At 37.1% G+C, this 14,586-nt stretch overlaps 1 protein-coding gene and 1 long non-coding RNA gene across 3 annotated transcripts; both read right to left on the bottom strand.

Moving 5' to 3' along the window:
• Positions 1–33: 33 nt before the first annotated feature.
• Positions 34–1,560, bottom strand: LOC120293973 (disease resistance protein RPV1-like). Its single transcript, XM_039313811.1, has 2 exons — positions 1,538–1,560; positions 34–1,402 (listed from the first exon to the last, which is right to left on the bottom strand). Exons 1-2 carry the CDS (start codon positions 1,558–1,560, stop codon positions 853–855), a joined length of 573 nt encoding a protein of 190 aa, XP_039169745.1. The 3' UTR covers positions 34–852.
• An 11,275-nt stretch (positions 1,561–12,835) lies between these two features.
• On the bottom strand, positions 12,836–14,300 carry LOC120293539. Of its 2 annotated transcripts, none has more exons than XR_005551540.1 (4): positions 13,692–14,300; positions 13,433–13,586; positions 13,278–13,352; positions 12,836–13,189 (listed from the first exon to the last, which is right to left on the bottom strand). It is a non-coding gene; the product is annotated as an uncharacterized LOC120293539 (long non-coding RNA). The 2 variants fall into 2 exon arrangements; XR_005551539.1 differs by having other exon boundaries at positions 12,836–13,165.
• Positions 14,301–14,586: the final 286 nt, after the last annotated feature.

Raw genomic sequence — 14,586 nt, 5'->3', positions numbered from 1 at the left:
CTTCTCTTGCACTTTCTCATGGGGCACTTTCTTTAATTTTTTCAACGTATCTTTCCATACGTTTTCTCTCTTTCTACATAAGAATGAACCTATAACTTCTAGAGCTAATGGAAGCCCCCCAGTAGTAGATATGACATCACGAGAGATATCTTTATAATCACTTGGAGGAGAATCCTTTTGAAATGCATGTCTACTGAATAAAATCAATGATTGATCAAAAGACAACCCGTTGAGTTGGTACTTGTGATCTGCACTAGCTTGGTCAAGAACATCCTTGTTTCTAGTTGTTATGATGATTATACTTCCTACATTAAACCAATTACGGTCGACCAAATATTCCAAGTGAGCACTATCATCTACATCATCAAGAAAAATGAGTGCTTTCTTATGTGCAAATCGAGATCTGATTAGATGGATCCCCTTGTCCACATTAGACACATCACATGGACTTCCTACGCTAGATATGAGCTGCCTTTGTAGGCATTCAATACCCTCACGCCGGTATGCTTCTCGACAATCTGCCACAAAGCTATGATGCTTAAACTGATCCAAGAACTTGTTGTATAATACCTTCGCAAGAGTCGTTTTACCGATGCCACCCATTCCATAAATTCCGATAATCCGTGTACCATTGGATTTAGCATCTATCAAGCTCATAATATGTTTGATACGATCATCAATCCCAACCAACTGTTGGGGAACAATTAGTTGAAATGTTCCTTTTAACTCGCTTAGAACTTTTGTGACAACAATTTTGACCAATGCTCCTTCATGCCTGTCAAATAACAATGAATATCAGTATAGGATAGCAATATGTGTATTCTTTTTGAAAAAAGGTCTATTTATGAATAATTAAACAATGTTTTGTAGGAGAATAAGGTACCCATTATGAATTTTCTCCGATTCCCATCCTTTCAAGGTGCTAACTTCTTTGAGTGCTTCTTCCCATTCCTTCACAACCGTTTCCTCCATATTCTTTTTATGTGCATTGATAGCTTTTCTCAATCTCCCTGTAGGATGTTGCACTTGTGAGGGTTCCACTTTGTAAAATATGGGCAACACTATTTGCCCTTTACTCCTCTTGCACTTTAACATCTGAACCAACTCATGAAGGCACCATTTGCTGGAAACGTAGTTCTTGGAAATAATTGGGATAGAGATTGTGGACTGCGTAATGCCGCAGAGAAGCTCTAGACCAATCTCCTCACCAACTCGGAGCTCATTGTCGTCTCTGAACACATGAATTCCTGCATCGTTAAGACTAGTATAGAGATAGTCGGTGAAATTTTTGCGTGTGTCTATCCCTCTAAAGCTCAAGAACACTTCGTAGGCATTCCCTTTCGGCCGTTTGTCTCCCCCTTCATGATCTCCTCCATGCGGAACATTTGATGAGGAAGACGCCCTGGAATTCAGATCTTCTGAGTGAGTGGGTTCTTCTCTTTTACAGTTCAATTGGCAATTTAAGTTGAGAGGGCAATGACGTGAAAAGAAACGAAAGGAATTGGAGAGAAAGGAAGAGAACGGAAGGACCATTTACCTTTTTCTTGATTGGATGGACATCATGGAGTAATTAACCAACGAGATTCTTATTCTGTTTTAAAATAAGAGATTGATCAAGCAGAGCCTTAAAAGAAAGCCAGCCTTCACGGTCCAGATCTGCGAATCGGACAAATGTCTTTCATGACTCAGTTAATTCAAACGAAAATAAAAGAACTCTCACACCCCTTACTTACTCGGAAGAAAATGGAGCAATCAAAGTAGGAAACAGAAAAGAGGAAGGAGTCGGTTGGCTGCCTGAGGAGTGCTCAAACAACACAACCCTGGTATCTCCACCGATTTTCAGCCTTTGAAGTAGGATTACCAACACGCGAAATTCTTTAATATGCGTGCTCGAACAATCGAGTTCTTGCCATCCAACGGTCCAAAGCTCTCCATGCTAATCGAACCGCTGTGAGCCATGCCACGGAAAGAATAATCATTGCACGCGTAATTTTTGCGGCATCATGACTTTTTTCTTTCTTTTTTTGGGTCGAAGTAGCATCATTGACTTGGAGACACGCAATAGTCAAGGGCATCGTGACTTGACTTGCTTTTTATATTAATAAGAAAAAGTGGAAAAGAGAACTGACGAGCAACACTCACATGCTCCTGCTGTGGACTGGTCTCCACCGATTCACACCATGTTACTGGGAAGGTGCTTCGAACCTGTCTACGCGCTTTCAATGAAATTTGAGAGATCCAGTACTGGCTTGACTTGACTTGCTTTCATTCTCTTATATACTGCTAATTTACATGAGTCAGACATGAGCATAAAATCGAGGGATTATACAGGATTTTGTTATTAAAAGTCTGCAGGAGGCTTTTCCTTTTTTATTCGTCTAGAAAAGTAACTTTAAAATAAATCTTTTTCAAAATAATTTCGTTAAACTAGATTCCTCCATTCTACTTTTTACTTGAAAATTATCAAATCATTATCCTCCATCCAGGCCACTTTTATCTCTCCATCTAAATTAATAGTTTTTAACATATTACATAAATTTTATTCTTTTGATTTCGCGTTAATAAATTCTAAGCTAACAACTCTCCATATTTGAATGGTAATTTAATAATACTTTTTTTCCCCTTTCATGATCATCTTTTGTCAGGCTTTTTATTTCATGTTGCCAGTCTCTGCCAACATGTTCTTCACCAAAATACAATTTTTTGCAGAACAATAAAGGAGGATTCACTATTAGCTTATTTAGCATTAGAAGATGTGATTTGAAAAACTGAAGGTATTAAATAGAGAGGAATTGCATTAAACACGACAACAAGGAATGATTACGTTGACACCTAGTGTATATATAGCTATATAATATTAGCCTACTTTTGCTGCTTTGACAACCAGCTTAGCTTATAAAACCTCCTAAGAGCATGAACTCACTTCTTTACTTATAGGTACAAACATTCTTTCAACTCAAGTGTATAATTGAAAACACATCACACATGACGTTCCTAATCATTTAATTCATATTTGTGCATATTCTCTTTTATATTATTTGAGTTGATGTAAATTTCAGACTTTCATATTCAACATAGGCCTTTTTGTACACTTAATATAAGAAATGAAGTATCTAAAGCTCTACGCACCGATATCAATGAAGTGAATAGCTTTTGAAGTGAAGAAGAGATGATGACTTTTCACTCAAGTTGCTTCTCATACTTCCACGAGGGTCACGATACATATGATACTTACTAGACTTGGAGATCTCCATTTAAGTATAATCAAAAACTTAAGAAGTGAACCATCTTTTTGTTGTTCCATTCAAATATGTTCCATGAAATGAATTAAAGTTCAAGAACTATTTAATGGTTTGCATAGGAATCACTCCTTTCTCATTTCACTCTATGACAGGATAAGGAGAAGGGATTTCAAATAATAAATGATTGATGAAATCAATCAAATGTCGAGATTGATAGGAAATATGATGGTTTCTGTGCTTCACCAGCTAGAAGATAAAGGCGAAGATGAATTAGACAAAGACATCATCTTAGGTTGCCACTTGGAACTAATTGTAAATTGAAAATGGGAAGAGACCGTGTTTTGAGAACTTCCAGCCAATCTGAAATTTGATAAGAGTCCTCGAAGAAAAACATCCTCCTCCATATTTCAACCTTCTCGCTGTATTACTCACATACATGCCAAGAGTTGAGAGAAATATCAAAACTAGTCAACATCAAACACATCTAGTGTCAGCAAGTTAGAGAAATGACATCACAACACTCTCTACTGTGCGTGCAATGCTGAGTCCTTGCCATCCAACGGTCCAAGAATCTCCAACTAATCGAACCGCTGCGATTGCGATGCATGCTGCACAAAAAGCGGAATTATCGCATGCATAATTTCTACGGCATTGCGCGGAAGGGGCGTAGAGCCTATGCGGGTGCCTTTTTTCCTAAAATGAACATGAGTTCAACTTGACTTATTTTTCTATTATTAAAACAATTAGAAAATAAAAAGCAAAGGGCGACCATTGCAGGCATAATTTCCGCAACATTATGCAGAAGGTGCATTGAAGCTACCTATGCAAGTGCACTTGACTTGACTTGCTTTTTCCAAGTAAACGAAGAATTGGAAAGAAAACCAGCGAGCAATGCTGATGCTCCGAGTGACGTCGGCCGAAGATTAGTGCACACTTTCTACGAAAGATTGGATTTGGGTGAGACTCTGTTTCCAGATTTGGATGGAGCTACAAGCATATTCAGGCATTTGATATTTCAATAATGACAAGTGAATGTACAGTATATGAGAATTATCGAGACAACTGATAGTCGATTGATAGTAAATACGGGTGGTTTTTTTGGTCCTTATTTAGACAAGTTAGAAAATTATGATGATTTTGTTTGCATAATCAACAACTAATTGAGCTTTAGCGTTATGTTAAATCCATCTAATTAAGTACATGAGGTGATTCCGCCGATCTTCTTTTTTCCATTTCATAGACCTACAAGGCATTATAGTTGGCTCCTCTTAAGTTGGTGGAATTGCGGGTTTATACATTTGGTGTCACATTTAGAAATTCTTGGCCAATGGGTTCTTTGCACCATCGAATAATTATTCAGTGAATATCAATTACTTTTTTATTTCATTTGGTGTTTAGCTTTTTATTTCATGTTTACATTTTCAGCCAATGGCTTCTCCACCAAGGTGCATTTTTTCTTTTGCACGATATTAAGCTTCATGCTTGAAGAACACTGATTGCAGAGTCCTCCAAGAATGCTGAGTCATTGCACGCGTAATATTCACAACATTATGAGGAAGTTGCGGGGAACCTCTGCAGGTGCTTATTGACTTTACTTGCTTTTTATTTTAACAAAAAGGTGGAAAAGAAAACCCACTTGCAATAAAGATGCTTCCAGTCCTTGCTTTTTCTACTATGCGTGCTTGAACGCGTAATTTCGTTAGCATCATGCGGAAGGTGCGCGCCACCTACACAGGTGCTTTTATTGAACTTTGAAATCAAGCACAACTTGACTTGACTTGCTTTTCCATTAACAAATGGAGTCTTTAGGGAAATGTAATGGGAAGGTGAAGCGAGCAAGTCACCACGATTACGTTGCCGCATGCGAAAACGGAAGGGTAAAATAGTGAGAAGCACAAGCTAGGCGAGGAATTTGGGAAAATTGGTGTGGCTGGGCAGAGAATTTTTGGAATTGAGTAGTGAATTTTTTGTAGAGGTTCTGGAGGATTAACAAGAACAGTTTCAAAGCTAACTTAAAGGACTGGACAAATGCAGTTTCAACATCTGCTCTTCACCGGTATTTGTAATGAAACCCCGTGGCACTCCTATGAAAAATCCTTGTCAACATGATTTATGCTAGATTGTCCGTAGCTCTCATTCGTAGCGGCCGACCTTTATCTATTCACTTTGATAAATGTTGTGCTAAACTCTATTCATTTTTTGATCAATTCATTTTAGGAAACTATTGACAACTTGTCCTACGTCAACCAATAAATTTTTGAGATTTTCAAAATAGGGGTTTTACATAAAGAGATTGAAACTATATCTAATTAACCGTTTACACGAACAAATACAATATCACTTCATATATGGAATGGAACTACTTGCTAAAAATGAAATCGAAATTGGGCCATTACCTAAACCCCGTTAATGAAACTATTATCTCGCATTGCCTGTTTAAATAATGAAATGAACATTGGATTTTATTTTGAATGATAACAGATCTATTCAAGCGAATCGCGTTTTGCAAACGCGTAAACTCGAAATATAATTTAACAATGAATTGACCATGAATTTGCTCCCATAAAGATGGAAGCAACTTCCCAAGGGCTTTCGATTGAGTTTCCTCCAAACCCTCATCACCTCATCCACCGAAAGGTGCTGTGCTCACCTTATCCTGTCATATGAATGTGGGGACCTAAATGTGAATATGATTCTCCAAAGTTCAAGAGAATACAAAAGCTGTCGGCTCAGAACCGCAAAAGAGAATCCACGACAAAATAAAAAATATCGGGCCCACAATGCCAAGCACTTCAATTATGTACTTATTGGAAACTTGACGGTCATATGGCCATGGGTACCCCTCTTCCTTATTATTCCTTTCAGTCTCCAAGCAAACTGCGCAGTAGAATTCTTTTCTTTCTTAAACTAGTCCATTAGTTGGTCTACAGACTCCTTCGTGCCGTCAAATCCTCCTCCTCTTAAAACATATAGACAGAACAAGCTGGAGGAGGAGGATCCGAACGACTGAGTTGCTAGGTTGCGCGACACCTCTGCCTTCCAAGGATCAACTTCATATGTCTGTCTCCATAGTACGTTTTGCACATGAATGGACACATTGATTGTTCATCGGAGCATCTTGTGGATAATGGCCGATGTGCATCAACTGGAAGTCAAGTGGAGTTCCACGCACTTGAAAAATGAAATTCACTTTTAGTTTATGTCAATTGGTAAGGACCCCTATGGCAGCAACAATGCATGATTTACCCTATGCTGGTGGTCTATTTAGCAAGCAAGCACCTTCATGATAAAGGAAAAGCTGCTTTTTTTGGATACATCGAGTAAAGGAAGAGAGAAAAATTATGAATTTCCTCCCACTTCTTCTCGTAAAGGTTACAAAATTTACTTCATTTTGCTCCTCTTCCCCTCCTTCCCAGACAAAGCATAAATATACGTTTTGCCCTTGTGTCTTGTTAGATACTAAATAGAAGAATTTCTTATGCTTGGGAACACAAAATCACACTAAAATTATCCAGAATACACCTGAAAAACGGCATGCAGCTTAAGACTACGAGACGTGAATTGAAGGAAGCATAACGGTCTTGGTTAAAAGAGTTTTCAAAGGTTTCCTCTCAAAAGCAAGAGCAAAGCGAGTCAAGTAATTTAGAGTTGCCTTATTATAGACCATAACGATCTCACAACCACTTTTGCATGGTCAAGTAAGACATCATTACAAGCCGTGCGATCATGTTGTGGTGCCCAATAGTTGACCAGGTTCTTTCTTTCGGCCGACGAGTGGACAGGTTGGAATTGGGCTGGCAAAGATTGTCACATACGTTCGGTCAGCAAAACTCGTGCATCACGTGAAGGGAGAGTGGGACATTCCCTGAGCAGTACCCCGTGCTTGTATAGATGTGAATGCGATTATTGATAGTTGAATAGCCACTTAATATTAGCATGACAAGCCATTCTCTTGACAGTAGCATATGTAACATATCCTGCCTTGAAGGACAATATAATCCAATGGAACAAAACAAACATGTATCTTGGCTAATCAGCTGAGAATGGGCTTGATTGAATCTAAAAGCAATTGCACTTTTGCCATCCTGAACCACTTTCCACGGTCTTTTTTCATCCTCGACAAGTTAAGTCATCTAGCAGCAGTTGAAGCATCATGGTATGCATTCAATGACCTGCAATCTCCCGTAAGCTCCTAACATAAGTAGATGTGTCTCTTCCAAATCCAACCGTATAAGAGGGGATGTAAGAAGTCAGCCTTCAATACATGCTTAAATGTGGAAATCGACGAAGAGAGTGAACAGAAAGAGGGTTAAGTAAGGTCCGCAGGGAAGCATATCATCTATCTAGGAGGGCAATTAATATCAAGAAATGTACCTATCAATTATACTGGCAAAACGGAAAACCTCATGATCGTCATTCAAGTCAAGAAAACGAGAGGGAGAAAATGGATCCCTCTTTCCATAGGAAGAATGAATAGAATGTTCCCATTAAATCCACTTGCCAAGAAGTGAAGTGTTTCGCAAAACGCTGACTGCTTGTTCCAACGAAAAAGCAGAAAAAGATGACATCCTACAATCTAGTTAGAGCCTTCTGAACATAGGGCGGCCTTGCTTTCTTCCCATAAGACTGTCTACCCGAATAAGGCCTCGAGTTGATTAAATTCTTAGCATAGCTAACTAACTCGGATTATAATACGTTCCTCGTACCTGCAGGAATATTGCATAAATTTAGATAGGCGTTATGAACAGGAAATTGCCTTCATCAAATATTAATTCAGGTTGGTTTGTGCGAAATGGCAAAACTCAAAAGTGTTACATTTGAGTCCTTCTCGAAGGGCAAATTCGAATAGGAGCAAGCAGGCAACAGCAAACTATTAAAATCTGGCTTTATTTAATTGACCAAGAGAAGAAATTACAACAGCCTTTATCTATTTAATAAAACACAACCAAAATCATAAAACTCTTAATGTCATGCTCTAAGGTATAGGTATACCAAAATTATTTTTTCATGATAATAATAGACTCCCAGAAAATAATTGTCATGTCATGCTCCAAGCCTTGATTTTATAATTTTTCCCGATCTCTCTACTTAAATTTTCAAATGGCCAATCAGATGCAAAAGTTACTATTTACACGTCCTTTCCTAGACTAAATCCCAATTTATAGGATGCTCCTATTCAAATCCCCAGAAAAGATGAGCTCTCTACTTTTGCTGGGATGCAGCGATAGAAATTTCAAGAATGCAAAAGATATTATATAAAAAAACATGAAACACAATTTTCACATCGTATAGTGTATTTGTTTTCTCCAATGACGCTTTTAATAATTGGGCAAAAAAATTGAAATCCAGGATGTAATCAGAGCAAAAAAAAAAAAAAAGTTATCATTAATATTTTTTATTAACACCATATATATCTAAAATGGAGTTTCTTGATAGTGACTTGTTAGGCTAGTTTTCTCAAGGTGGGCCCTGCATTTCTTCCGTTTTTCGACTGTTAATTTTATTATAGTCATGCGTTAAGTATGATTGATATTTTAAGAGCAATTCTTGCGATAAAGAAATAAATGTATTTAAACAGACTTTCAATATACATTTATTAGCCATTTATTGATTCAAAATTAATGATTCCACATTCATAAATTGTGCTTCAAAATATTGCCATCCAAATTCTGAATTCAAAGTCAATAATATATTAACTTTGTGGAGTAAGAAGTCAATAAATTAAAACTCGGTTTAATGTGTGCAAATCTTACTTGGGAATAATTATTTGTGATAGGTTAATAAAAAAAGAAAGGTTATGCAAAATGTTAAAAATTAATTCTGAGGAGAGATGTGGATGTGATTGGGATAAAGGTGTGATGACTCTACTATCTTAAAAGTATGGTGTGGCATAGATAAGTCTAATTTGAGAAATAGCTACAAGAGAGATCTTTTAGTACTCATCCAGAAGACACAAAAATCCCAGTTGCTTTTGCTTACTCTTAGGAGCTATCATTCTCCATGTCATAATCGTCTTGCAGTCGTTTTGTACAATGGATATTTTTATAATAGCAAGTAGTTACATAAAAAGAATTAAAAAATAACGTTCAATTCCATTATTATTCCAAACCCCATAGATATTTCTTTTCTTTTGTTTAAAATAGAAAAATATGTGAGTTTCGAGGAATAGAGAGCAGGTATTAGGATACCCTGAGGTTCTCATTTTCATATATAAGTATATCTTTTTTTGTTCCTTGATAGTTTATAAGGTTGTTCAACATTTATTTTGCAATTGTAATTACATGCTCTCTTTATCCAATTGTTTACCATCAATCAAAAAATGACTACAATTTAAGGAGAACATACTCAAAAGAAATATAAATAATTTTGTCTTATTTTCAAGAATGCTTCCAAATAAAAGAAATATAAAAAAAAAATCTTTCGAAATCCACAAGACCGATTCCTAATAGACCGGTCTCACGAAAGTGTCCTGTCGGAGTGGGCCCAAATAAGTATTACTGGATAAAAAAGAAAATAATTTATTTTCTCCGTGTACGAAATTCCCAAGGAAGAAATCATAAGGTTATTCTGTTGTGATGGAACTGTAACAAGACAAGTTGGAAAGAATTAGCCATGAATGATGATGATTTTTGTTGTAATCTAAAGGCATGAGTAGGGGTGAGCAGTGGTCTAGGGTCGACCGGACCGACCTGGACCGCCCTATCCTATCGGTCCCGGTCCGGTTCCTAAGGGGACTGGATCGGTCCTTGGTCCTAAAATTCCGGACCAATGCCGGTTGTTGGTCTGGTCCTAAAATTTTAGGTCGGTCCAACCTAGACCAACCATGTATAATATATTATATTATATTATAATTCTTTTATATATTCAAACCTAAGTAAAATGTCGTTATATTATATTATATTGAGATGTTCTATCAATAGCATTAATAGTAATTTCAATTTAAAACTTTTGTTAAGTATTAATTATGTGTCGTTTGTTTTGTTTTTAGGTATTTAGAAGTTCAAGTGAATTAACAAGATGTGAAGTTATATATTAATGGTTTATATTAAGTATTTTAAACTTTTTATGGTTTAATTGTATTTTACTAATGAATTTCAGCTGCACTTTGCTTTTTAATTTGTGTCAAATGGTAGAAGTTTTGGAAGAGTAAAGTAGTATTGCAGTTGCTACGGTGATTTGCTAGTCAAGTGGTGTGAAGCTCATTTTTTGGTTGAGTGGACTCTACATGATCAAATGTTAGTCAAGTGGTGTGAAGCTCATTTTTTGGTTGAGTGAATTCTACATGATCAAATATGGGAAAACGTTTTTGCATATGGTGTTATGAATATTAAAGATAGATGATTACAAGAACTTTCCATCTTGTCTCATATCTCGATGAGCAGTTAATAGGTACGGAATTTATATTATTGTGTCGTTTTAAATTTGCTAAATATGTATTGGTATTTATAGTTTAGTTGCACAGTGTCGCATTGTCGATAGATGTGTAATTTGAATTTTGTAGGTTTGTTTTTTTAGGGAGTATAAAAAAATAAGAAAAAAAATTATTAATCGGTCCCGGGTTGACCCTGGAACTGGATCGAACCCATTGGGTCGGTCCGGTCCTTGGTCTCGAGCTCAACAGCAGGTCGGTCCTCGGTCCTAAAAATTGAGGACCGACACACGTATGGGTTGGTCCTAGGGTTAGGGGTGGCCGGACCAACTGGACCATGCTCACCCCTAGGCATGAGCACGTATGAAAATACTAATTATGTCTAATTAGTATATAAAAAATAAAAATTAAAAATTATTTTCTTGCATGTAAGTAAAAATTGCTCTTTGAGTATTCATTTAGAAGAGCCAATTATGTGAATCTCATATTGATTATAATTTCAATGGTTGAAATTAATAAGATTTTTTTTTTGCCTGAAAATTAACAAGACTATTGTGCACCGAAAGTCATTAGGTTGATTGGTTTTCTTTTCATGCCATCAGAATCGTGGGGGCAAAAATTCAGAAAATAGAAAGAAAGAAATATCGATTCTAGGGCCTCTAAAAACTATGAGGAAGATGGGGCCGTTTTTTGAATCCGTGTTTTCGCACATCGATCATGCCATATCCCTTGTCATCCATCCAATGCAAGTGTTTCAATGTCATCCGTCTATTTAATTTGTGTCATCAAATGTTCAGTCAAAATTTTGTTAGTGTCAACTATTAATTGAGCATGATAAAATTGTTAGGTTTAAAGCCACTACTAAACCGTCCCAAAAAAGTGAAAGATATGAGAATATATGGTACGCATATTGCAACGTACTGTATTACGACATGTCATAATAATTAAGAATGAGAATATAATGTAAAATAAGATTGTTTTATGACATCATGATGTATTACCGTAACCAAGTGTTGATATGATGCAAAACATGGATGTGCGCTCGAGTATTTTCGGATGATGAATAGAATAAAAAAAGAGATGATGAAGTTAAGAAAGAAATGACATCGCAACACTCTATGCGGGCAATTATTGCACGCATAATTTCCACGGGATTGCGCGGGAGGGGCGTAGAGCCTACGAAGGCGCTCTTTTTCGAAAGCAATGACTTCCTTTTTCTATTAATAGAACAAATAGAAAATAAAAAGCAAAGGGCAATCACTGTAGGTGGGTTATTGCACGCATAATTTCATTAGCATTATGTGGAAGGTGCGTGCCCCCTACACAGGTGCTTTGATTGACTTGACTTGGTTTTCCATTATTAAATGGAATCATCGGGGAAATGTAATGAGAAGGTGAAGCGAGCAGGACAGCACGATTACGTTATTGCATGCTAAAACAGAAGGGTAAAGTAGTGTGAAGCACGAGCCAAGTGAGGAGTTTGGGAAAATTGGCGTGACTAAACAGGGAAGGGAATGGAGTAGTGAATTTCGGTAGAGGCTGTGTGTGAAGGATTGACAAGAACAGTTCCAAAGCTAACTTAAAGACTTGGACAAATGCATCTTCAGCAGCATCTGCTCTTCAGTCGTATCTATAATTAAAACCCGTGGCACTGCTATGAAAAATTCCTGTCCACATAATTTACGCTAGATTGTCCGTAGCTCTTGCTTGTAGCGGAGCGACCATTGTCGATTCATTTTATTATAGTGTACCTTTTACAACACTATGAATCACTAAGTTCCTAGATCACGAAAGCACACTTCTACGGAGAACTTGAGTGAACACGGCTAAGGGGCTGCAAAGCTTCTCAGAGATTTGCTGGGTTGATATGTCACCAAAGCTGGAACCAATAAAAAGGGTTATTCATAAAGCATCATTAAATCCGCTAATGTTGATGAAGATTCATCGTTACAGGAGCCGTCTTGCACTCGCTTGGAAACATCCATTTTGGAGAGATGCTTTTCAGCTTCCCAAAATGGTCATAGAACTAACAGGTCATGCTAATTGAATATCATACAGGCTTGTATAATTACTATTATGCTGTCTCTCTAGCAGATGATAGTGTTGATTTAATAGATTGAGGCATATGAATGATTAAAGCTCTCTACAACAGTGGTAACAGAACCCCAAAAACAGAGTTCGTTTCGTTGAGTGATTCAGCTACATAGATTTCTGAGCAAATTAAGAAAGCTCTAATCACGAGATATACTTTTGTAACACTGGAAATGGTGAGTCATAACAGAACTCCTCCCACACTTCTAAAGCGCATCAGAATTTCAGGCTCCATGGGACAAGAAATGGTTTCACAATGCCAGACATTGACACTGATAGCTATGACAAATTTTATGAGAAGTTGACTAAGCACAGTGTGTATGCATATATATCGGTCTGAAATATTCATAGAAAAAAACTAGAAGCACAACATTTTCAACCTCAAGACAAGCCTTGGCCTTCAAGGCACCAAAACCTCTTTTCCACTTTTTTGGAACTTGTATCCAAGTCCAGCAACCATAACCTACAGGTATCAGGGGCAGAGAGGCTGCCCAGGGTTAAATGAAGGGTCTAGGCATTCAGTCATAAAGATTGACATTGATAAGAGAAATAAATAAACGTTCAACATAATCAACCTGGATGCTGAGGCACAGCTATGCAAGTTTCCTCAAGGTAATCCTCGAGTAATACTTCAAAACGACAATAATATTCTGCAGAAAATAGAGTAAGTTGCATCAGCATGATGATACAAAGAAAGCAAGGAAAAAAAATGACAAAGTTCTGTAATTACATGTTTGCGTATTCTCTATCTAAGATCTTCTGCTGCCTTCTCAACAAGTGCACCTTCGAGCATGGTTTTCTCATTCTCAAATTTATCCCTGAAATTACTCCAAAGAGCAGTTAACTGGATAACCTCCATTGTGACCAATTGTTTCAACTGCAAACTGTGTTAAAATAACAAAGGCACAGCCAACCAAATTCTATCACAGATTATCAACCTATCGCAAGAAAACGTACAACCAAATACTAGAAACAATTCAATGATGTACCTGATATGGGGAATTTCTGAGACATTTTTAGCTTCTAAAGTATTACAAAGGCTTGACTGCAACCGATCGTGTGGTGACTGAACCAAGTACCAGCAGATTTTCCTTAGAACCTGCGACTAATTAAATCACGTAATGAACAGCCGTGCCTTGAAAAAGTCAGGGAAGACTCGACAAAGCCTCATATGAAAGAGCTTCACTGGTATTCTCCAGGTTTCCCCTTCGCTGATGGAATCTCACTATCGCCATATAGCAAACCATTGTAATGAGAGTAATAATTACATCATTAACCACATGAATGCGACGTAAGATGTGTGTTCAAATCCATTAAGTACATTTCTAACATCAGAGTTTGCAATAAAGAAAGAAAGGAAAAAGAGAATGCGACAGATGACTAAAACCATGGCTTGAACCACAACCTCAATACCAGGTAGCGCTTGATCGGCAAAAAAATTCTAGTTAAAAATAGTAAATAAGTAAAGCACCAATTCACCATATTGTGGGTTCTTATTATATCCGTCTCAGCTCCAGAAGTGACAGAATATCAGCTGGCGCTTCTTCCATAATACTTTCCCCTTCTTTGGGCTTTTTCTTCTCTTTGAAAGGATCTGCATCAAATTATCTTGGTGTCGAAATAGACAAGCTTTAGAGAAGTTTCTTGTACCCAATCTGGAGTGCATTTTCCTTTGTTTCTTCCTTTTCTCTCTTTATTCTTGCCTTGCTCCTTTTGTTGGAAAATGAAATCCGGGTTCTCTCCCGAATTATTCTTATCTTGATGCTAGAAATAGACAATCCCGAGAAGTTTTATTGTAGCAAATGCACTTCCAATGCATTTCCTTGGGTTTCTTCCTGTTTATTCTTTATTCTTGCCTTGCTCCTTTTGTTGGAAAATGAAATT

The sequence above is a fragment of the Eucalyptus grandis genome, chromosome 5, assembly GCF_016545825.1.
Source record: "Eucalyptus grandis isolate ANBG69807.140 chromosome 5, ASM1654582v1, whole genome shotgun sequence".
Classification (NCBI taxonomy): Eukaryota; Viridiplantae; Streptophyta; class Magnoliopsida; order Myrtales; family Myrtaceae; genus Eucalyptus; species Eucalyptus grandis.
Note: the sequence above shows the minus strand (reverse complement) of the source record. Positions and strands in the feature narration are given on the sequence as shown.

Bases quoted from the DNA above. Each gene is read 5' to 3' on its own strand.
- LOC120293973 (XM_039313811.1), bottom strand. From the start codon at position 1,560: ATGTCCATCCAATCAAGAAAAAG. The intron at 1,403-1,537 runs GTAAATGGTCCT...TCTGAATTCCAG, and splicing joins TCCATCCAATCAAGAAAAAG to GGCGTCTTCCTCATCAAATG.